The sequence below is a fragment of the Podarcis melisellensis genome, assembly GCF_964234715.1.
Source record: "Podarcis melisellensis genome assembly, chromosome: 9".
Taxonomy (NCBI): Eukaryota; Metazoa; Chordata; class Lepidosauria; order Squamata; family Lacertidae; genus Podarcis; species Podarcis melisellensis.
The window spans coordinates 27,477,149-27,502,185 of NC_138541.1; the positions used below are offsets into that span (position 1 = coordinate 27,477,149).

Sequence of the window (25,037 nt, forward strand, 5' to 3'; positions counted from 1 at the left end):
TAAAAGTTCTTTCCATGCAACTGTTGTTCATGACTTGGGTCTTCATGATGGGATTCAACGTGTTCTTTTTGGCAACAATTTGAACTTTTGGCTGCACAAGCTCATATTTATAGATGCTATTTCATTCTTGACTGGCAAGAGGCTTACATTGTCCTTGGATAGATACATTCTTGTTGACATCGATGACATATTTGTTGGAAAGGAAGGAACAAGGATGAAGGCCAATGATGTTCAGGTAAAGTGTGCAAAAAAGGGGCCTTCTATTCTACAGTGATATTACTCAAACTTTGGGTGCAAAGTGAGATTTTTAAATTGAACTACTTTTATTTTGGAGTGCTCTCTCTCTTTTAGCTTTATCTCCCTTGTACCACATGTATGCAATCAAGCAGGATGGCTGTCTTAGACAGCCCAATCTAGAAAGCAGGTGAAATACTTATTTACAAGATGGGTTTCATTCCGCTGAACTAAAATGACTTAAATCAAGCACTTCGACTTTTGGGTGGATTGGACTAGTACTAGCATCCGATTCAATTTAATAGTTAATAAAGGGTCTTTGAGACTGACTAATCTTGCTGTTTATTTGTCTTGGTAACTTGCATTGGCCATAGTTTCTTTTGACAAGATGTTAGCAATCTTGAATTTGTTTATTTATTGCTGTTGTTGTGGACAATTAATGCAAATGATATGACTGAAAAGAAGAATCTCAGGTTCTGAGAGCTTAAGCAGAGCTGTGAATCTGCATTGTTTTGTATTTTGCATGTTGCATTGCTCATGAAAATAGACTGTGTAAGCAGTATTTTAGCTCAGGTTGGGTGCCAGAGTATCATTTGATGAAGTGAGCCTGAAAGTGTCTGCAATGCAACCCAGTGCCATGCCTATGAAGAAGTTTGTCTCATTGATTTGCATGAGGCTTGCTTCCATGTAAGTTTGGGTAAAACTCAAGCTTAGTTACTGATTTCAACCATAAGATAGCCTGGGGCAAAATATTCCTGAGCTCTTCTCTTTGCCCTGCTCATTATTTCAAAGAAAGGTGTGGTTTGCAGTCAAGGAGTCCCTACTGAGGAAAGTTTGTTAAACTATTACCAGATAACCCACACATCATGCTGTTATATAGGTGCAATTTTGCCTTTTTATCTTGACCATTTCCCATTCTCTTTCAAATGCTCTGCAGTAATAGTTACCGCAGCACTGGTTTTTATTTGCAGCAAAGGTAAAATGCAGTGCAGTTTCCACATTTTTGAAGAACGGAGACAAATTATTTAGTGACAAACTCATTGCTTTTTAACTGAACACTTATACAGTGGTACCTCGGGTTACATACGCTTCAGGTTACAGACTCTGCTAACCCAGAAATAGTGCAGGTTAAGAACTTTGCTTAAGGATGAGAACAGAAATTGTGCTTCGGCGGCGCGGCAGCAGCAGGAGGCCCCATTAGCTAAAGTGGTGCTTCAGGTTAAGAACAGTTTCACGTTAAGAACGGACTTCCGGAACGAATTAAGTACTTAATCCGAGGTACCACTGTAACAGAAATGCTGCTAAAACATGCTCAGAAAGGAGTTGATTTTCCCCATACGTGTACATGTCAACTGTTTGTTTATATGGGAGGAAATAAATGGATGCCCTTATGGTTACAGCAGCCAAAGAGCATTAAGCTTCTGAGAATCGGGCCTCCATGTGTCTCAGTAATCACATCCTGAGTTCTGTTTCCCTGACTATATTCTCCAGGAGCAATGTTGCTTCTCTCCTTCAGTTATGCCATCTACTTTCTTTGTGTACAGAACTTAATGTTTTGAAGACAGCAAAACTCTGCATAGGGCAGTTTGACCCCAAAGAGATCTGTGGACAGAACCAGCTCTTGCAAAATAAACAAACAGAACATGTGCATTATGTACTCTTCTTTTAATGAGTTACTAGCTACAGAACATCATGACCCATGTCCTAGATGAATGCCAGTAAGCCCTTTTCAGTGCCAGGTGGGGGTTTGCAGCCATTCTACAGGAAAATTCACCATAATATCTTATTGGGTATATATTGGAATCCAATCATATTTAGTGGTATCTCTGCCCCTGAATTATTCCCAATTATGCAAACTATCCAGTCTTTGGGAACATCTTTGTTAGTGAGTTAATCATTATGTAGTTATGTAAGTTCTATGCTTGATAAAAGGATTACCTAGACCCAGTGGCGTAGCGTGGGTTGTCAGCACCCGGGGCAAGGCAAGTAATTTGCGCCCCCTAACCCGTGGATTTGCACCCCCTAACCCCCAGATGTTGCGCCCGGTGCAGCCAGCCCCCCCTGCACCCCCCACACTATGCCACTGCCTAGACCAAATATAAGTTGTATCATCCTCTGAATACACTATTAGAATAAACAAATACCTCAGTCCCTGGCTAGAAAGGGGGAGACTTCTGGATAACGTACCAGCTACATCCAGCATGGAATCTCACTGTAAACACCTTCAGCAAATTCATTTGGAAACCTAGCCAGATGGGCGGGGTATAAATAACAAATTATTATTAGTATGATTATGATTATGTAATTGGTTTAGTAATGCAAATTGTGATTAATTACTGCAATCCTAAATATACACACAAATAATAATAATAATAATAATAATAATAATAATAATAATATGAAATGTGTCCTTTATATTGATATCATAGGATTTTATGGAGTTTAATTTCTGTATGTCTTACGTTGTATTCCAAATGAAGTATTCATTTGTGTGCAGAGGTGTAACCTTTGAAGAAAGCTATTTTTCTACTCTTCAGCTTTTTCCTCTTCCTTATTAAGAGAAGTTGGGTGGTAAAACAGATGGCCAGAGAATACCCTGTAAAACCCAAACAACATGGTCCAAGAATCTATCAGCAATTTATTACTTTGGCTTTGTGTGCTCAGAATACCAGAAAGTGCATTAAATAGTTGAGAATGTAAGATACAAAGGAGAAAGTGTGTGAAAGAGCAACATTTTAACTCTGGATACCCTTTTGGTTAGTAATCGCAGACTCAATTGAACTAACATTAAATTTACTGTAAAACAACAATTAAATACATTGCTTTGTAAAATACCATTTTGAATTAGCAATTCAAAGGTTAGGGGTATTTAAGCAGTTTGATAGACACATATAAGAAAAACAACAAATGGTCAAAGCTGTATATTATGTAGCTGTAACTTTCATTTCTTAAACACAGTTAAAGATGTATGCTCTTAATCCATTCTATTTAATGCCAATGGCAAATCTTTCATTTTCTGCAAATCTTGGGTATGAAAGTCCAAAACATTTGAAAACCTGTTGCTTTCGCATGGTGGTATAGCATGATGTATGGGAATTGCCCTAGTGTGTAAACATTTGTTTATGATATGAATAATTCAATAAAGTGATAAACTTAAAAAAGTAGTAGTAGGCACAGGAAAAGCAACTTCTCTCTTCAGTTGCTCGGGGAAAACTTAAAGGTGTGCAACAGCATATTCTCTTTAAAGAAAACTTATTATCACTGTCTTTTTATATATTTATTTTAAAAGCCTTAAATTCCAGGATGGAGATGAATTCTAAAACTGCAATAGAAACAGCTCTTTAAATAGCTGTTATGTTACACAGAATCTGGAGAAAACATCTCATTAAACTGTAATCTATTCAAAGTTAATGCATTCCATTAAAGATGTTGTTAGCAGTGTCCGATGCAATGCATCTTCATTACTATTGATATGGAAGGAGTTGTCCTCAGCAGCACAATGACACAATGAGCGAATGAGGTAAAGATAATGTAAATCAGTTGAAAATCTGTTATCGAAAGGCATATTTTTGTGTGAATACTATCATATTGGATTGTGCTATTCTACTCAACGCATCGCATGTCTCAACTGAAAAGAAGGTGCTGAACAAGGAGGTTGCACATGTTCCGCACCTGTGCGCTGCTCATTTCAGGCTGGCAAATTAATGCAGGTGCATCTTGGAAGGTGGAAGGGAAAAGGGGTAATAGACGAGGGCAGATTTATCCAATGAGCTTTCTATGTTGAGATTCAGCAACAACAGACCCGTGTACCAAGGCCACACTAATTCTTGGCACAGTTCCCATATAAACATGCATGCACCTCTAGTTGTTTCCAGTCAGAGATTACTCAATATATTAAAACCATAAATAATTGAAAAAAATAGCTGCCATTTAATGCACCCCAAAATCTTCTGCCTCGTGTGGATTTCATCAACTAATGATATTTTATTTAGCTAAAAGCATTTCTAGATAGCGTTTCATTTTTGAAAAAAAATTCTAAAGTGGTTTGTTACAATAATCTAATGCAGTCACAATAAAACATATCAGTATAGTATTGAACTAAAGTAAAAACAAAAACAAAACCTAGCATCAACAGTCGGGTACTGCCTGGACCTGGGCACAAATACACAATGGATGAATGCAATGGAAGCACACTGCTGTTGGTTCCAGCTGCATTCAGGGTATAGGAAGATAGTTTCATAAGGTAGATACCACTATGGAGGATGTTTGCCTCCACATTAATGCAAGCTGAGAGTTCTTCACATCATAGCACAGCACAGGGGCATTGTATGAGTATTGTAGGGAGCTAGCAGTCAGGGTGGGAGGAGAGGTGTTACATTCTGGTGACTTGGGACTCAGCTACATTAGTCAAGAAAGTGTTTTGAATGCTTTATAAACATGCAACACTAGATGGTGTTGTAGAGCACAAAACCTTTCTATGCAATTTTACATAGGGGTTTTTCCCCCTTTAAATTTCTTTAATTTATGAATTATTTATAGCTTTTTTTCCCCCAGTGTGTAGATCCACCTTTGGTCCAAGGTGTTTCCAGTACCACTCATGAGCTTAACGTGCTGCTGAAAAAGAAGAAGAAGCCAGTGCCAAAAGAGCATATGCAGGGACGGGGGATACAACCCGCCCTGTGATCCTTGGGTGAAGGGCGGTATAGAAATGTAATAAATAATAAAATAATAATAAATACATCTGATGGGGGGGTGTCATCCTGACAAATGAATATAATGAGAGTGTAGTAGGAGCTTTCGTAACAGCGAACTTAAGAACACAGGCAAGGGGTGAAATGGCAGAGTAGGGTCTTTTACCAATGAGCATTGGTTGCAACAGGCAACAGTGGTAGATGCCAAAAGCTTACTGAATGCATCACTGATGGAGTAGTATGTAAGGTACAGACACTGCTGGAGAATCGTCCAGGTAGTTTTCTCAGAATTTTCACACTGGAAACTGATTTGCAGAACACTATGATATATATTTCCTTTTGTTCATGGCTTTCAAATTAGGGAGCTTGGATGGATAATATAATTCCAGTTCTTAAAGCTGTCAAAGTAAATAGTGTTGTTGTTTTTTAAAATAAAGAAAAATAAATAAGTGAATTTCACTTAGTGACCTTAGGCACTAGTGACAGATTTGATGGCATGAAGCACACATCTGAAATATCAGAACTAAAAATCTTATTTGTATTAGCCATGGGCCATAACAAAATTACAGAAAAAATGTAACCATGAATAAAATGGAAAGCATGCAGCATCAAGAAAAGAGCAAACACATACTTTCAGAATCAAAGTTAAGTATTTTCACCATTTTTCACCTAAAGCATCATTTCAAAGTGAATTTGGAGATTTCTGCTTGCTTAAAACTCATAGCAGATTTGAACAAAATGCAGTTCAACAAGGCTTGCAAAATTACTCCCAGGGGTGGGAGTTGGTAGCATCCACATGTTTCCTAAAACTAGTAATTTATTCTGAAATTTACAGATAGAAATACCATACATGAAGCATAATACATTGAAAATGTGCTTTGTCCTGTTTTGCCAAAGTCTATGAAATGGCTTATTTTAGCTGTGACAATCTGAAGTGCTCTGGTGCTTAAATATCATATTGCAGCATAGAACCAAAGTAAGAATGTCTTGTCTTTATAAGACAGATTATCAAAAGTTCTTATATATATATATATAACATACATATACATCACTTAATTCCAAAGTTGGTTTCTAAGTGGCTTGCAAGTATAAAAACCAATTACATAAGCTTTAAAATTTTAAAAATCTACAGTTAAAATGTCCCATTTTAGTCCAGCCACCTAGTTTAACCTCTGCCCTAATAGTTGATGTTTTCATTGTAGTAGTATTGTACAGGTTGCCTGAATTGGAAAATCAGTATATAAATGTTTGGAATGTTTGTTTGGAAACAGTAAAGCAGTCCCATTAAAAGATTAAAATGTAAAAGTAAATAACTAAAATACGCAATAAAACAATTCTGCTTAAAAATAACACAGTAATTACATCACTTAATTCCAAAGTTGGTTTCTAAGTGGCTTGCAAGTATAAAAACCAATTACATAAGCTTTAAAATTTTAAAAATCTACAGTTAAAATGTCCCATTTTAGTCCAGCCACCTAGTTTAACCTCTGCCCTAATAGTTGATGTTTTCATTGTAGTAGTATTGTACAGGTTGCCTGAATTGGAAAATCAGTATATAAATGTTTGGAATGTTTGTTTGGAAACAGTAAAGCAGTCCCATTAAAAGATTAAAATGTAAAAGTAAATAACTAAAATACGCAATAAAACAATTCTGCTTAAAAATAACACAGTAATTAAAACAGGATATTTGAGTTGATAGATCAAGGAAATGCCTTGTGTCATGCCTAATGAGTAAAAAAAAAAAGGAATCAAATGTGAAAAGAATGGATGGTTTTCTGTCTTTAATCTCTGTGAATACAACATGCAACTTAACATGAGGTGGAATATTCTTCATGTACTGCAAGAAGCACTCATACTTGAGCCCTAAGGAGCATAATCAAAGTCATTAAGGAGTTCACTTTTTGCAGCTTCATGCTTTAATTCTGAAATTTGTCTACATACAGCAATTCTAAGATAAGAGGTGGAGCATTCAAGGAAATTGATATGCTACCCTACTGCCTTCATTATACGTTTTTAATGTCTGAGATGTATTGCATAGTGACGACAACTGGGCAAGACAAACTATTGAAGGACATTTGCTGGCTTGTAATGGTGTACATCAGGAGATAGAAGTTGTAGTGCAGCAACATCTGGAGGGCCATTGATTCTACACTCCAGTATATGTGGACGCTCATGTGAATGAGCATAGTAGCTCTAGTAATTGTGTTGCCAGGGCAAACTGTTGGGTTGAAATAAACGACAGACGAGTAATGAGCATCATATGGGAGGCATCTCCCGAGCATGTCTCGGGGAGTCCCTTTTATTGAATATTACAGCATTGCCACATATGTGCTTGTTGCTGATTGGTTAACACAAGTACAAAGCAAGGGTTGCATATAGGCATTAATCACCAATAGATTAAAGGCTGGGAAAGGGAGCACAGAACTAGACAGGCATGAAAACCTCCTAATTAAATGATAACTAGTGATTAATATAGCAAGACTTAAACAATTACTAGTGATTGATCTAACGAGACTTAAAAGTACATAACAATCACGTTCCGTAGATGTGATCAACTATGCATTAAGAACCGGTCAGGGTACAATGTTTTCATGAACTCAATGTGAACTGAACATTCTAGGGTGATGAAGGAATGTCTCAACTTAGAACGGTTTGTGCAGAATCATGTGCACTAGCAAAATTTCCTATCAGCAAACAAAGACAAGGAGTAGGTATCATTTTAGTTCACATCCTTCCTTATTTTAATATGAAGTTGCAGCTCCTTTTTGCTGACTTTTTGGGCACATGGTTTTCAGTGATAAACACGTAGCAGTAAGAGACCCCAGCAGAAAATGACTGCCTATGCAGTTCTAATACAATTTAAATCATGTTCAATTCAGTGCACATGGTTCATTGGAAACTTACTTTCATGTTCATATATATTTATTAGATTTCCATCAGATTATGGGAGCATGTCTTTCTTTTTTAAAAGAATATATCTATCTTTGCTTGCAGTGTTTTGTAATCACAAAGTTGTTCCATTGTAGATTTTTCACTCAAATTTCAATGAAATGTCTATTTAACCATGGCTTAGCAGGAATTTGTAGGCTCCTGTAGAGGCCATGTGACGGCTTTTGCTCTTCCCTAGTCATTTTCCTGTCATGCCAAACCAACCATGAACTGTAACCACAGGACAAACCTTTATGGCCTAAACATTGTGGTGTGGATGACACACTAACCCAAATCATGGGTGAGCTCAGTAAGGTGCAACAGCAAAATGATTGGTGAGAAGTGAAGTGGCTTCAGTCTCCTTTCCCAGAGCCTCCACACTCATATGTTTGTGCTATACCATCTTAGTGTGACATGCTAATAATTAGACCATTCTAACTATGGACTTTCTGATTCATAGCTCAGTCTCTTAACTATCAAAATATATTTTGCTTCTCCTCTTCCCATCCCCCCCCCTATCTATCTATATATATATTTGTGGTGCTGCTACAAAATAGTTTTTTCTAGGTTTCTAAAGATTAGGCAATCTGTGCATTGATTTTTTTTCTCCAGCTCTATTTGCTGTTGATGGGTTTGGACCAGAGAACTGGCCAGAAAACTGAGTGGTCCTGTAATTTCTAGAGTTCTAAATCACACACCTAATTCCAAGACACTGCACGAAACCTCACTTGGCAAGCTGTTACTCAAACTAAAATGCAGGAGTAGTGCAAACAATTCATCTCATGTTCCTCACTCAAAATGTGTCCAGCATAGTGATGGGTGGCACTCCTTCAAGACTAGACACCTTGTTTCTAAAAGTTGGGAAATATAATGATTTCTGAGCCTGATATCAAATCCAGCAACCTTGTCAGACACCATCCTTTCTCCCTAAATTACGGTAAATGCCGATGGGGTGGCAAGATTCCTCCGGGGTTATTTCTGTAATACCTCCCTGCCTGCATCCTAGAATGCTGCATCTCTACAAATGAGTCCTAAATTGGCTGTTTTGCAGTGCAATCCTGTACATGTTTGCTCAGAAGTCCTATTATATCCTATGGGACACTCCCAGGTAAGTGTGTATAAAATTGCAACCATAATCAGCATTCTAGACTCTTCCATATTACATACAACCCCAAAAGAATGGGAAGCTTTAAGAGAACATTCCTAGTTGGGTCAGTAACAAATGTCTTTTGTCAAATGCTGAAAGTGCTCCTAAGGTGGTTCCAGACTGTCTCTAATTTCTGGTGGGATTCAATCACATACCAGCAATTTCAGGTTGTGCAATTATAGTTGATTAGGAGGTCTTGAGCAACAAACCCAGTCACGTCAAAATGATACTTTTGTGTTAAGAATGTGATTGGAGAATGCTTTGGAAAGTGTGCGGTAACTCTTGCTTTGACACAACAATGTCTAACCTCCTTGCAATTGAGCAATCAGAATGAATGCTCAATAACCAGGACATCTAGAAGTGCCCTTAGCTGGTATCGTCTCAGGTTTGTTAAATGGTAGGGCTGGTCTCCTGGGAATTAAAATGAAAGATGAATATAATGGAGCTGTAAAAAACCAACTTTGGCTTTCTTTTCGCTATCTACAAAGATCAAAAAGAACAATGTGAAAGTTGATGTGGCTGATTTGGCCACCTTTTCCAAATAGATTAGTAGAAAATGTTATTCCACCTCTATATGTCACCTGTAAAAAAATTAATTAACACTATGTGACTGATTCTTGAAGATCACGGTTAAAAAATCAATTCAAAATAAAGGGGGGGGGAATAGGGTTGCCACCTTGTGCCCAAGCCCCTGGAGGGTTTCAAATAAAATGTCTATTGTTGAACACTTCAAAAGGATTGTTCCTACTGCTACTACTTTGTTTTGTTTTTCTCTTTCCCACCATCTTTGTTTTCTTCTCTTTCTTTGGAGATAAAAGAATTGCCTCCAGCTTGAAACCAAATGTATAGCACAAAACAGCATTTGTATACGAGCCCCCTTTCCATATAATGTTCTCAAAAAAGGTTCAGGAGTTTCAATATCAAGGGCTGATCTAAACATGGTGACAGCCCCACACTGGCCTCTGAAAATGTATACCTACCCTCAAACATGGTTGCGTATATTGCATAAAAGACCTATATACTGTCCTATAAATGTTATTCTTGTACATAGACTGCTGCTGTGCACATACAATGGGCCAACCCATACCTGCTGATCATTTGGAACAGGTCAGATGTTAAATAATGGTCAGGTGTACAAAGGCATACAGCTATCAGAATTCTAATGCAGGTATGCTATAGAACAGTAGCTGAACTTCAGAGGTGGTGGTTGTGCAAAACGACATAGATTTTAGCTAAGGCTTCCATATAGCTCTTTTTTGTCGTTATTGGGATTAAGATCACAGCTTTCAGTTTAGCAGGAAGGTTCAATCCCTGGCACTTCCAGTTAAGAGAATCTTGAATAACAGGTCTGGGGGGGGGGTTGGGGGGGGACCTTTCTGAGTATTTGGAGAGTTTCTGTCAGTCAAACTATACACTGCTAGACTGGATAGATTGATGGCCTGAGGTGTGAGGTAGCATGATATGACTTTTTGAGGTGCTGACTCGTGAGACACTAACATTGCAGTGTAGCAATTCAGTTTTCGTTTGGTTTTAGTCACTGCAGCTGACCAAGGTATTATCCGTATTTTCCAGCAGAATATTCTCCCTATCACGTTTTTCTTTTCTTTTTGCAAGCCTTGCATAGAGCTAAAGCCATATGAAGATGCCTTTTAAGGAGCTAGGCCAGTGTTGTCTCCTCTGACTGACAGAAGCAGTCCTTTTTCTCCTTTTCTTTTTTACTATTATTAACTGTTTTAAATAATTCCAATTTATAACAAAAAAAAAAAATTCCATTTTCCCTTGCCTATCTCCTGTGTCCATTTACAAAGCTGGTGTAAGTTACAGAGTAGCTTCATTTATATCTAATGTACATGTGAAACATCATGTTTTGGTGTATTAATATGTCCTGTTTCTAATAAGGAAACAAAACAAAAATAAGCAAATAGCAACTTTCCTACCTTCACATTCTATTTTAAAGTCTGCACAAAACTTCTTTCTTATCATTTATTTTATCTAGAGCATGTGCAGTTCTAAAAATGGCTACAAATGTATTGAAATTTATATGGAATTTGGAATGCATTACTTGTTTGTGAGTAGCAAGCTTCTTGAAAAGGTAAAGGGACCCCTGACCATTAGGTCCAGTCGTGACCGACTCTGGGGTTGTGGTGCTCATCTCGCTTTACTGGCTGAGGGATCCGGCGTACAGCTTCCGGGTCATGTGGCCAGCATGACTAAGCCGCTTCTGGCGAACCAGAGCAGCGCATGGAAACGCTGTTTACCTTCCCGCCGGAGCAGTACCTATTTATCTACTTGCACTTTGACGTGCTTTCGAACTGCTAGGTTGGCAGGAGCAGGGACCAAGCAACGGGAGCTCACCCTGTTGTGGGGATTCGAACTGCCGACCTTCTGATCGGCAAGTCCTAGGATCTGTGGTTTAACCCACAGTGCCACCCATATCCCTAGCAAGCTTCTTAGGATAACAAAATAGGAGATAAATACTTTTTTTAAAAAAAAAAATGTCCATTAGCATTTTAGAGACCAACTAAGTTGGTTCTGGGTATAAGCTTTCGTGTCCATACACACAAAAGCTTATACCCAGAACCAATTTAGTTGGTCTCTAAGGTGCTACTGGACAATTTTTATTTTTATTTTTTGACTGTGTCAGACCAACATGGCTACCTACCTGAATCTAAAATAGGAGATGTGAGAGATTGAACCTGGGATCTTTTCCATGCAAAATATGCACTCTACTACTGAGCTAGAGTCATTCTTCAGAATTTCATTGATAAGTACTGATAGTTGTCTTTTCATATTTTTTCATCAGAACTTCACATACATTGGCTGTACTCATTTGAAACAGTGAGCAAAGAAACGTGGCTTAATAAACCAGACTATGCACAAGGTGCATGTTGATACAGACAGCCCAATAGCTCCCACTTTGTCAGTTGTGATGGGTGGGAATTTTCCTAAGAGAGTCTTGCTACCTGGTGATTTAATATTGGAGGCAAAGCTCATACCCAGGTCCTTCCTATTTCTTAGCTTGCCCATCCTTCACACTAGCCATTATGTGACATCAGCTCACAGGAAAGAACTTTATAATGAACCACTTGTGAAGATTTATCACTGCTGCTGCTTGTCCGTGTTGGAAAAATGAAACTGATATGGCCCTACTCTTTGGTTACCTCTTTCCCACACTATGGAGAGTGGGTTTGCATGGTTTTCAGGGTTATGTAGCCCAATACAGTACTGTGCATTACAGGGTCTGTGTGGGTTTGAGTGTGGTTGTGTTTGTTTGATATAAGAAAGTAACAAGGAATGCTAGTTCCTATATTATTTGTGGGAAAGGAAAACCAAGACCAAAAACTTTTTTATTAGAGTGTAGCCAGGTTTTCAATTATGCAGTGTGTGGTGATATTCTTTTTAAGCTGTCTAAATTATACATTGTTGCACCTGAGAATATAAACCTGAGTTTCTCAAGTAGCAAGTGATGGGCTTTTTCCTGCTGTAGCCGCTGTTGTTTGTTTTTCTAATGATATCTCTGTGCTATAAAAAGCAATTGAAATTTTGACTGCTTGAAATGTTTTATGGTTTGGACAGCAGGTCATAAAATATCAGTTCTGAGACTCTAGTTTTCTCTGCAACATCCTTTGGAAATAATGCAAACAAAAATCTGTAAGCCATGCTATAGTATTTTAAGTTCTGTGCTGGTGTATTGATTTACCATGCTTTAAACTTTGAGTGATTGGATTCAAAGAATCATAGAATTGTAGATTTGGAGGGGGCTCTAGCCCAACCCCCTACAATGCAGGAATATGCAGCTGGCTCATACAGCGATTGAACCCACAACCTTGACATTATCAGCACCCTCTAAGCAACTGAGCCAGCACATCAAAGCCCTTAATATTTGTGGAATGGTTGTGTTCAAGTTTCTTTGCTTACAAGGGCCAAGCTTGGTGCCAGAGCTAGGAAATTTAGCCAGCTGGCAAAGGTCTTCAGTTTCTGATGAAACCATTACCTTGTTGGAATGGGCTCTGAAAACCAGATAAAAAAATTAAGGCAAGTGGAAGGAAATCCAGATGAAAGACAGAAACATAAGGAAGAGCTAAGGCAGGTTCAGTCTGGATCTCTAACAACAGTGACATCTTCTGGTGTAGCCTCTGCATTAAGAAGTCTACAGTTAGAACAACAGAACAGTGTTCCATACCTGGTCTGCTGGTTAATGATGCAGAGTGTAGGAGGCCCTTTTCTTAAAGCCTGTTAATAAATGGCTCTAAGCAGAGCCTTTTTGGGTTGTTGTTTTTAAATGAGGTGCTGGTTCTCATATCTTGATAGAAGTCCCATGGGTGCCAGTACATAATGGCTGTCATGGCTGACAATACTCAGTTCCATTGAGTACTTTCAAATAAAAAGCTCTGGTCCTAGGCATGTACTAGTTGTCAGTCAAAACAATATTTGCAGCTTTGTATTTGTCACTGAGTTCCCATGGGTACTAATTATATCAGCATCCACTGAGACCATTAACATTACAAGTACGATACCCATGTAATGTAGAACTTCAAACATTGAGGAGATAGCAGCCATGTCACAAAGGTAACATTTGAATGAAATCTCTAACATGATCATACCTAACTATTTTAAAAAACCAGCCTTGGTAGTTATTTAATGCCAAAGCCCTACCTCCTTTTAGTAGCCTAGTTCCTAGGGAAATTTAAAGTTACCAGTTTGGATTTAGACTTAGCCATGGTTAGAGTAGGCACATTAAAATCATTGGGATTTAAGTTATTCATTACTAACTTAACTCCCATTGATTTCAGTGGATATACTGCTCTTAATGTGTCTGGAACCAGCCCAACATCCTCATACGTATTCCATGTGGGGAGGGGAGGAATAGGCAGAGATAAATGGCGTAGGTTGGCTGTCAAGAATGCAACCATGGTAGTGATAGCATCATATGACAAGCTATGTGTCCGTAATGATGTGCAATTGAAACAAATGTTAACTTCATGAACATAGGTGAAGTAAAAAATGGTTAAAATTTGCCCAAATCCTGTGACATTAAAACAAATTATTTCCCATATAAAACTCTGCTATTGTGCTTGTATTATGAGCTGCCACCCCATGTGGATTGCTCTATGTATGAACCAGGTCTTAGAAGTGATCCATTAAAAGTGGTAGGTGCAAATGAGCCTAGTGTCTTAGGCTACTTATGCTGGCAAACAGCTGTTAAAACATTTGTAACAGTTTATCTGGAAGCAGTTAATCCATTGTTGGAAAATAAAAAGTCATTTAAAAAGCAGTTAAAATGCATATAAAAGCTAGTTCTAAAGAGCTTTAACAAGCATTTAAAAATGAACATGAAGTCTGCAATACTAAATGTGCTTGCATGTAGTGCCTACTGAAATCATTTTACTTGCTTTTAAGTAAACAGGGATATGATTGTGTTGCAGCAGATGGCTTTAAAATGGACAGTTTCCAGTAAGTATCTAAATTAAATACAGATTAAGAGAATTAATAGAGGAAAAATATAATCACTGTTTGTACAATTTTGTCTGACAATGAAAACACTCCTGTAACCTGTTTCGTATCTCTCTGGGAAGCCATAAAGGAACTTTTAAAGTGAGTAAATGTTTAATTAGGAGCTGTTAGGAACATTGGGTACAGTAGCTTGAAATATTTCCACAAACCATTTCTTAAGAAGATAGCACACTCAGGATTTTGTTGTTTGCTGTCATTTTTTTAAAGGTTGTTGGTGGTAGATTTCTGTAAGGTAAAGGTAAAGGTACCCCTGCCCGTACGGGCCAGTCTTGACAGACTCTGGGGTTGTGCGCCCATCTCACTTAAGAGGCCAGGGGCCAGCGCTGTCCGAAGACACTTCCGGGTCACATGGCCAGTGTGACATCGCTGCTCTGGCGAGCCAGAGCTGCACACGGAAACGCCGTTTACCTTCCCGCTGGTAAGCGGTCCCTATTTATCTACTTGCACCCGGAGGCGCTTTCAAACTGCTAGGTTGGCAGGCGCTGGGACCGAGCAGCGGGAGCGCACCCCGCAGCAGGGATTCGAACCGCCGACCTTTCGATCAGCAAGTCCTAGGCGCTGAGGCTTTAACCCACAGCGCCACCTGTGTCCCGTAGATTTCTGTAGAGGACCATAGATTTCTGTAGAGGACCATAAATTTTATAAGTTGACTGCACAGTTTGAAGGTTTGGACACTTAGTGAATAAAAGGTATTGTTGTAGGATTGAGGTTTTGTTTGAATGGTGCCTATAGGTCCCAACAAAGACAGATTCTGTATCTGCAAGGTTGTAGAACCTACTAAACTGGTCAAACTAATCTCTTTGTTAAAATAATGGCCCTAGCTGGGCCTGTAATCACCCACATCTGCATTACTAAATACTGAGCCATGTTGCCCTAGAGACAATTAGATGATAATGTTATTTCAGAAGAGGATAAGCCTCTTCCTCCCTTAACCTGGCTGGATGCCATGTCATCCTAGTGGTAGGAGAACAAGGGGTGAGAGAGCTAGCCTTAGCCTGGGCTTAAGGTGGAAGGAAGCAAAGGAGACACAAAAGGTAGACGTATTCTGTGTGCTGAGACCAAAGCTATGGCTTTGGGGAACACCCTTGAAATGTAATTGGTAAACAAGATCTGTTGGAATGTTAATGCTGTGAGCCTGTCCAAACAGCCTGTTCAGGTTGTTTATATGTCTAAATTAAACCATCATGACATCAAAGTCTCCAACAACTTTCATTCCATGGAAACCAAACACTGAGTAAACCCTGGACCCCATGGAGGTTAGAGATTGGGATACAAGCAGCAATATATGGTAATTATACTATGTAGGACAATTCTACCTAAGAATTACAACTGGCAAGTCCTTCAATCCTGGAAAAATATTGAATCTAATATTCTCAAATTTTGTTTTGGGCTCACTATACTAGATGTACCTTGATGAAAATTTCCATATGCGTTCAACCAAGTTGTTAATTTATCTGAAGTGTACCAGTGAATACGTGTGCCATGAAGCTCATTCAGGGCTAAACAAGACATTCCACAGGCTAACATTTCCAGTGTTTTGTTTTCATTTTAATGACAAGCAACCATGAGGGCCTCAATCAGAAGTGGAATTGGTGGGACAGCATCCTTAACCATTTCTAGCTTAACTGTTTTTTCCACTCATTTGAGAATCCACCTCTTTTTCTATGTGAGCTGAGCAGTAGCTCTTGGGGACTGGCAGATGATTGGCAGAAATTTCTCAGGATTTTCTGCAGTTGGCTTAGCCCATTCCTTTTCTCCAGAAACATGCATTTCTTTTGCTCCTTTAAATACAACTTATTTATTATGTGATTTGTCATAAATCAGCATACAAATATTGTACATCACATCTTAAAACATTAAAACTCAGCAAAGGGTTTCCAAACTGCTGGTAATTCCTATCATCTTAATAGAGAACAGGATTTTGAACTAATGGTTTCCCTTAGGCCACTGTGTGATCAGCAATACAAAAGCATGTTTTGCTGCTTGTGTAAAAATAAAATAAAAGGCAGTGTCAATACTTTTTGTTCTCTCAGTTTTAAATGGAAATCTGAATGCATTTAGACAAAAGCTGCAATCCTGTACCCGTTTCTCTCACTGAAAATCATGGGATTGATTTATGAATGGATATGTATAGGGGTTTACTGAAATCTGCAGGTTTTTTTCAGGTTATTTCCCTCTTTGTCATAATGTATCATTTGATTGAAAACTGCCAAAAAAAAAAAAGTATCCTACCTATGTGTTTTATAAACTGTTTGCAGCCTCCATTAAATTACTGAAAAATGTGAAGCTGGCTTTTAACCAGTTTTCTTCTTATCTGTCAATTTCTCTTTCCTTAACTGATACTACCTCAGTTGTGGTTTATTTTTCTTACATAATTCTTGCACAATAGCTGAATATGTCTAAATAAATTTCTATCAGTGAGTAAGCTATGAAGCATGCACCAATATGTTTATATAGTTCTATTAATACAAATACTCAGAAGAACAGTTTATAAAAGCAAACATAAAAAGTAGAGAAAACCTTTCAACAACTTATCTTTAGTATACAAAATAGCATTTAGAAATGAAAATATAGACTCTGCCCCCATGAAAGCATACCCACACACACTCTGAAATTTACACACACATATACACACACATAGCCCAAGCCATCTGTTGCTATATATTTTTCATGTGTTTTAACATTTTTCTTTTAGAACGTAAATGACAAGTAAAATGTCAAGTTACCCATAAAATAATAATAGGTATGACAACCAAATGTGAGCTCAGCTTGTTTGTCTTGAAAATAGTTCACAGGATAGCAACAGCCTTCTACGTTGGTGCTTCTGTCTGTTTCTTTTACCATTCTGTTACATTTTTTTTTTAAAAAAAATAATATCTTATTGAGCAACAAAAACAAAGTATATACAAAGAGAAAGACAAGCAATAACAACAAAATAAGTTCAACACATGGGAGTTTTTGATAATTGTCTAAAGAACAAGAAAAAATCAGGAGTGAAGGAAATAGAATTACAAGAATGCATCCTTCCACAATGGTTAATTGAGATCTGGTTTTAACTTTTTAACTTGTTCTTATTGAAATGGTTTTATGTTTTCATTGCTGTAATCTGCTTTGATATGTTTTTTATCACACAGTGGTATACAAATGTTTCTATAAATGAATCAAAATAAATCAAATTATAAATGGGGTATAAAAGCACAATGCACATTGCACAATGGAGAGAGAGAAAATTAAGGTCTCTATTCATAAAAAAATATTTATATATCACTGTATCACAAAAATATATCACAGTGGTTTACAACAATATAAAAGCATAAAACTAGACAATAACTCACATAACACGTTAAAAACAAGTTAAAAGCAAAAAATAAAATAAAAAAACAAGCAAACATTGATAGTGGGGATGTACTCTTAATTGCCTGCATAGGCCTGAATAGAAATGTTTTCAGCAGGCATTTAAAAGTTCACATAGAAGTCTTGCCAGATACCACTAAAAAAAAAAAATCAGATTGTGAAGGGAATTGCCTATGTAACTGCATTGTCATATATTTAATAATTAACTACAAAACAGGGGTTATATTTTCAAAGAGACACACAGGGTTTTATCAGCATCATGACCCTTATTGATTTTGGCGAGGATCATGTGGTTTAAAATCTGCATAACCTTCAAAGTTTACTGCAAATTGCAAAGTCCATGCTGAAGCCTAACAAACAACTGTCTCAACTAGAGCGTTGGGTCTTCAAACTGGGAGTCAGGGTTAAAATTCTTGCTCAGTCATGAGTCCAGTAAGCAGGGCTGAATCTGACGTAATTGTTATAGTCTGTTTGGTCTCAGTGAGTTGCATGACTGAGACTATTGTGTTAGTCTGCCTCATGGCTGGCAAAATTTATTTCCCTTGAAGAAATGGCCTGGTTAGTGGCCTTTCTCATTCCTGTTTTTACCACACAGTAAGCTCTCTGAAAAAGCAAAAAAGCAGAGACATCATATTGCCAACAAAGGTCCGAATAGTTAAAGCTATGGTTTTCCCAGTCGTGATGTATGGAAGTGAGAGCTGGACCATAAAGAAGGCTGATCACTGAAGAATTGATGCTTTTGAATTATGGTGTTGGAGGAGACTCTTGAGAGTCCCATGGACTGCAAGAAGATCAAACCTATCCATTCTGAAGGAAATCAGCCCTGAGTGCTCACTGGAAGGACAGATTGTGAAGCCGAGGCTCCAATACTTTGGCCACCTCATGAGAAGAAAAGACTCCCTGGGAAAGACCCTGATGTTGAGAAAGATGGAGGGCACAAGGAGAAGGGGACATCAGAGGACAAGATGGTTGGACAGTGTTCTTGAAGCTACCAGCATGAGTTTGACCAAACTGCGGGAGGCAGTGGAAGACAGGAGTGCCTGACGTGCTCTGGTCCATGGGGTCATGAAGAGTCGGACACGACTAAATGACTAAACAACAGCAACAAAGCTCTCTGAGGAGAAATACCACTTGAAAGGCACTCTGGCCCAGGAAGGCTACACTGAGGGCTTGGGCACACTTTGTCCAAAGCTGCCCCCCCCCAAAAAAAAACACCTGGCATTTTCAGCCTGATCAGGTGTGGAAGTTAGTAATTTTGTTGGAGAAAGTTCAAGAAGTGTCTGTAAATCAGAGAACATTTAATCAGTTAGATCTGACTTGACCTGCCCCTTTTTCTGGAAGAAAAGTACCTACCGGTAACTGAATGCACTTATCACTTCAAGGACTGACTATTTCAATGTGTTTTACATTGGGCAGATTTAGTTTGCAATCCTATATCCACTTACCTGGATGTAAGCTTCACTGAACTCATTTGAACTTACTCCCTAGTAGACATGAATAGAATTGTGCTGCTAAGACTGTTTTTTGGACTGTCTAGTCTAGTCTAGTGGGAACACCTGCTGTCTAGGAGCAAGATTACAAAGGAGTCAGCAAATGTATTTTATATCAAAAGCTGCTGCAAATTCAGAAGGCCTGAATCTGAATAAACTTGCTGAATTCCTGTTTTGCCAAGGTTTATCTGCCCCCAACCTTTGCATTCCTGATTAACTGTACCAATCCATGTACTTCAGCATGCATTAAATTCATGTACTACTGTTTATGCTGACAGCTAAAATAAATGGCTTCCAAAATGGCCAAGTGAGACTGTAGATTAGATTCAAGTAGTTGCAGAATAAGCTTTTTGTGCATATTTTAGCATAATATTCTCCTTTTACACAAAACATATGAGGCTGTGATCCAGATGACTAATAGTATCCTTCTTATAGAAAAGGTCCTCCTTATATTCTTACAATTGGCTTTGTATAATTATCAAGCTGTTTGGGCTGCAACAAGGGTAAAAGAACATTGCTCTTGTTGCTCTGAGAGAAATGACTGTGTATGCCTGTTAGAAGAAATAAAAGGGCAACTTCTGCATAAATAACATGATTATGTATGTACCTGATGAATTTTTAATTTATATCTGTTTCAGGCTCTGCTTGATACTCAGAACCTTCTGAGAGCTCAAATTGCAAATTTCACTTTCAACCTGGGATTTTCAGGGAAATTTTACCACACAGGTAAGGGAGGAAACCAGCAAAATTGGTCTCAATCATTTTGTGTCTTTGCAGTGCATGGAGCTGAAATTGATTTTGGTGTTGCAGCTTTGTGCTATAAAACGAAATGAAATGAGAGTGAAGAACTCTCAGAGCCTGAGGGAAGAAAAAATCTTCCTTCAGGAGGATAAAACTAGAAAACCAATCAACTCTTCCTTATGTTGTGAATTTTACAAAGTGAGTTAGTCTGGCACTCAAATCCCAAACATTTTCAGTGTTGTATCAGTTTGTATGGCTGATGTCTTATCCACTGTAATGTCATAACTCTGACATTCTGGTGCTGCAGCAATCCCACTATCTCAGAATGCATCTACAAGTTTCTTGCAATTAGCTAATGAGCTCCAACTATCATTTTGGGATTCATCAGCCAAATTCTGGACAGCTGCTATTGAGAATTTCTTTCTGTCTCTTAAAATCTTGGCCTTAATTAAGATGCTGAAGTTTGACCTGGTATGCAAGTTCAACACAAATGGATAAAGCTGTTTTCCTTGACATTATGTAATACTTTGCTGAATAGAATCACAAGTGTTATGCAAATTGATGCAACTGTGTAGCGATAGACTGGGAGATTCCATGTTAAACCCAGTCAAATTTGTAAAGTGCATTAAACTGTAAACCACTTATCAGCACTTGCCATCAACCAGCTTTAAGCTGCAATCCTAGTACACACTTGGGTTTAAGTCCCAATAGAACTCATTTGGATTTACATCTCCATTCATAGGATTGCACTGTAATAATAATTACAATGGTACCTTGGTTCTCAAACTTAATCCATTCCGGAAGTCCTTTCCAAAACCAAGGTGCGCTTTCCCATAGAAAGTAATGCAAAATGGATTAATCCATTCCAAACTTTTAAAAACAACCTCTAAAACAGCAGTTTAACATGAATTTTACTCTCTAACGAGACCATTGATCCATAAAATGAAAGCAATAAACAATGTACTGCAGTCACACAAGCCATCAGTCAGTAGCTGTACTGGGTTCCACACAGTCACAAAAAACAAAACAAAAAAAACTGCAAAAATAAAAACACAAAATAAATAGCAAAAGCAGACAGACCTCAGTGTAATACTCAAAACGGAACTGTGGCACTCAAAATGGAGCATGTTTGGCTTTTGAAAAAAGTTTGAAAACCGGAATACGTACTTCTGGGTTTGCAGTGTTTGGGTTCTAAGTTGTTTGAGTACCAAGACATTTAAGAACCAAGGTACCACTGTAGTCATAACTGATATAAGATAACTCTGCAGCCTTCCAATGCTGATGTTGAATACTGGATCCCCCCCCTCTCTCTGCTCTTTACATTTGATTTAAATTTATATCCCAGCTTTCCTTCAAGGATGTCAAGGTGGCAAACCTAACTTACTTTGCCTCATTTTATTCTCACAACAACCCTGAGCTCTTTCTTTTGTTGTTCTTTTTCTGTTTTGGCTAACCTTCACTGGTTTTTTGTGTGAAATAATCCTGGCAGGGATTACTGTGGTCATGGGGCCATCGTGATATCCACAGCCCTGCTACACACACAGGTTGAGGCAGAAGGTGGTATTGGAGGAACAGGCAGATTGTTTTTCCTGCCAGCTTTCATGTGTCATGTCACGCATTTATCCGTAATGTTACTGTTATCTGAGATGCATGTTCCCTTTTTGTAATCATGCAGCAAGAAGAATGTTATTCTACTGTAAACTGGAATATCCGATTGCCATTTGCTCCAATTCAGCAGTAGAACACAGGCTTTCGTGGGAAAGGGCCAGGACCAGGGGGAAACCCTGCTGAGACATGGAGTTTTGAAGCCCAGACCTGTGCCTAGAAACATGGCACAAAAGGAATTACTAAAGATTGCAAAGTCCATTTTGTCCATCTCCAGCTGTAATGGGAAATGATTTTAAAGTAACAGTCAGTTGACACTGCAATATATTTGCTCCTCCTCCTCCTCCTTCTCCTCCTTCTTGTTCCACCTTTTTCCCTGACAGGGACTCAAGGTGGCTTACAGCTAAAACCTGAACAGCTAAAAACATAGGGGAAAGAAATCATTTAAAAATATAAACAGTAATAAAAAGGTAAAGGTACCCCTGCCCGTACGGGCCAGTTTTGACAGACTCTAGGGTTGTGCGCTCATCTCACTCTAGAGGTCAGGAGCCAGCGCTGTCCAGAGACACTTCCGGGTCACGTGGCCAGCGTGACGATGTTGCTCCGGCGAACCGGCACTAGAGCAGCACACAGAAACGCTGTTTACCTTCCCGCTGGTAAGCGGCCCCTATTTATCTACTTGCACCCGGAGGTGCTTTCGAACTGCTAGGCTGGCAGGTGCTGGGACCGAACGACGGGAGCGCACCCCGCCACGGGGATTTGAAACAGTAATAGGGTAAATAAATAAATAAATAAATAAATAAATAATAAACAGTAATAGGGTGTGTGAAATATATATTAAAGGCAGGTAGGTGGTGCTGTGGTCTAAACCACTGAGCCTCTTGGGCTTGCTGATTGGATCCGTGGGACAAACCTCCAGATGGTCCCCACTCTCCCATTTTGAGGTTGTTGGGTGGTGTTGATGAAAAGGCCAGAAGAGAAAGAGGAAGTTCTGTTGCTTAAGGGTAGCTGCAGCATTGAATGCAGCCCATTGGCATCACCTTCTGGTGCAGAAGGAAAAATGGATTGCTGAAGATGCTAAATATTGACTCAGCTATGAATGTCAGACGGTGCAAAAAAAATGCCAGTCAAGATGCACCCCAGTTTACCATACTCTCACCAATAGAAATAGTTTGTAAAATGGCTGCTGTGCTGAGAAGCAGGGAAAGGATTAATTTGCATCATAGCTTCAGTGTGCACAAGACCTGAATCTCTCTGGTGGCATGTAAAAGCAGTGCATCTAAATAACTACCACAGAACAGATCTCTTTATGTTGGCTCACCCCTGAAATGGCCATATTGTCCAATGACAAAAGTCATTGGTTTTAATGAACTCCTAAAATCTAATGATCCCAAGCAGTCTATGGCATTATTTCAGCTGCCTGAAATGCTGTTTCAGTTCTAAAACCACTTGCTCCTCCCTGACTCAAAGAGCACCAGCAGGAAAAGAAGAAGTTTTATCAATAGAAAGGCAGAAGTTGTATGTATGAGGCTGTATATACCACACCAGATAAATCAGGATCTTAAATAAACAACCACAGCAAATAAAAACAAAACAGATTGTTCATTTGTAAGGCTCAGAAACTGGTACCATTATTAATAATGGCACCAAATAAGATTAATGTAACATCTCACCAGTTCAGGGAGCTACTTGATTTATTATGTCACAAAGAAGTTTCCAGAATAGTTGGCTAGAGCACTGGTGAATCCCATGGGGGAAAATTTCCCATAAATGTGGAGCAGTTACCAATGACACCTTTGAACATGTTGTTCAAACACAGATGTTATTAAGACAATGCTTATGTTCAGTCTTATGGATGGTGAGGAGGCACAACATCTTTCACCAGGATAAGACACCCATTGGTTTTGACTGCTTTGTTACACTGTGAATAAAGTGGCCGCCAGTGGAATAGCTGTTGCATAAATGGGCTGTCACAAATTGATATCACCTTCTTTATCCAATTAAAACCTTATGTTCAAACACTCAAGCAAGGTAGTGCTCCTTACCTTGTCTGTTGTGCACATATAATAGGATCCAACAACTCATTCTTCTGCCCTGACCCTCAGCACTATTAATCAGTCACATTGGCAAGTACTGTATAGCTACAAGCGGAAATTGCTCACCAGGCACACAGTTTGACTTCTTGGACATTACTGTCTCACCCTGTCCCTGGCCTCAAACTCTGTAGCATTCTTACGTAAAATGTGGTGATTCTGGATTGCTCACAGCTCTGCTTAGCCTAGCAAAATGAAATCCCATCCTCCAGGTTTTTGCCAGTTTTCTAGATGTTAGAAATCCCTTAAATTCGTGTGAATGATTTTGTAAATATGCAGCCACAATGTTTTTAATGCCACTTCTTTTCCAGATCTGCACCTGGGTGCTTGAAGTATTTTTTTCTTCCAGACATGGAATAAATCATATTTCAAGCATCTTATTTTTATTTTTGCTATTCTTCCCCCCCCCACACACACACACATTAATGGTGCTTTCTCAGTTTTGTGGTTGGTTTTCTGGGTAAGTACCTAGCTGCATAGACGCTTCATCAACTGCATGCCTTGAGTGACTTGACCAGATGAATTGCCTTCTGTGTGAGCTGCCTTCTGTGTTTGGCTGTTGGTTGCTTGTGAGGCTGGGTTGATCTTCCTGCCAGAATTTGTTGCAATCTAATTCTAAAGTTCATTGTGCTTTTCTCAAATATTTGTTAAAGCATTTTTTAAAATGAAATGGAAAAGTTATTCTATGAATCTATTTATTTCTGCAGGAACTGCAGAGGAAGACGAAGGCGATGACCTATTACTGGGGTCTGTGGATGAATTTTGGTGGTTCCCTCATATGTGGAGCCACATGCAGCCTCATCTCTTCCATAATGAATCATCCCTGGTAGAACAGATGATCCTCAACAAAAAATTTGCCCTAGTGAGTTTAATTCATATACTGTGGATTTGGCAGTTTTGGTTCCTAATTCATAGTACACATTTCCCCCTCTAATCTCATAAATTTAGTGTTTTCCATTTAGGGAATGTATTGAAATGCCTCTTAGATCAATTTATCTGGGCTGCTGTTCTCAGCTTGTTAAGAAACGCATTTGAATTCAGTCATGCTTATATGATGCCACTGGACAAGTCTAATAAAATCACAGAACAGGCACAGCTATTTTGCAGTACCTCCTCAAATTCAAATCAATTGTCATTGCACTTTTACTAATAACAGTCCCACAACTAGTTCAGATGGAAATAGACCCTGGCCACTTTCATGATTTCAAAGGTACATTTTCCAGCCTCTGGGATCAGGGAA

General features: G+C 38.6%; 1 protein-coding gene across 1 annotated transcript in view; it reads left to right on the plus strand.

Moving 5' to 3' along the window:
- Positions 1–77: 77 nt before the first annotated feature.
- Positions 78–25,037, plus strand: part of LOC309377572 (bifunctional heparan sulfate N-deacetylase/N-sulfotransferase 3-like) — a 56,740-nt gene continuing 31,780 nt past the window's right edge. The window contains exons 1-3 of the mRNA XM_081925048.1: positions 78–235; positions 19,997–20,084; positions 24,505–24,659. Of these exons, the coding sequence (XP_081781174.1) occupies positions 215–235; positions 19,997–20,084; positions 24,505–24,659 (264 nt within the window). The 5' untranslated portion in view covers positions 78–214. The remainder of the gene's footprint in view (positions 236–19,996; positions 20,085–24,504; positions 24,660–25,037) is intronic.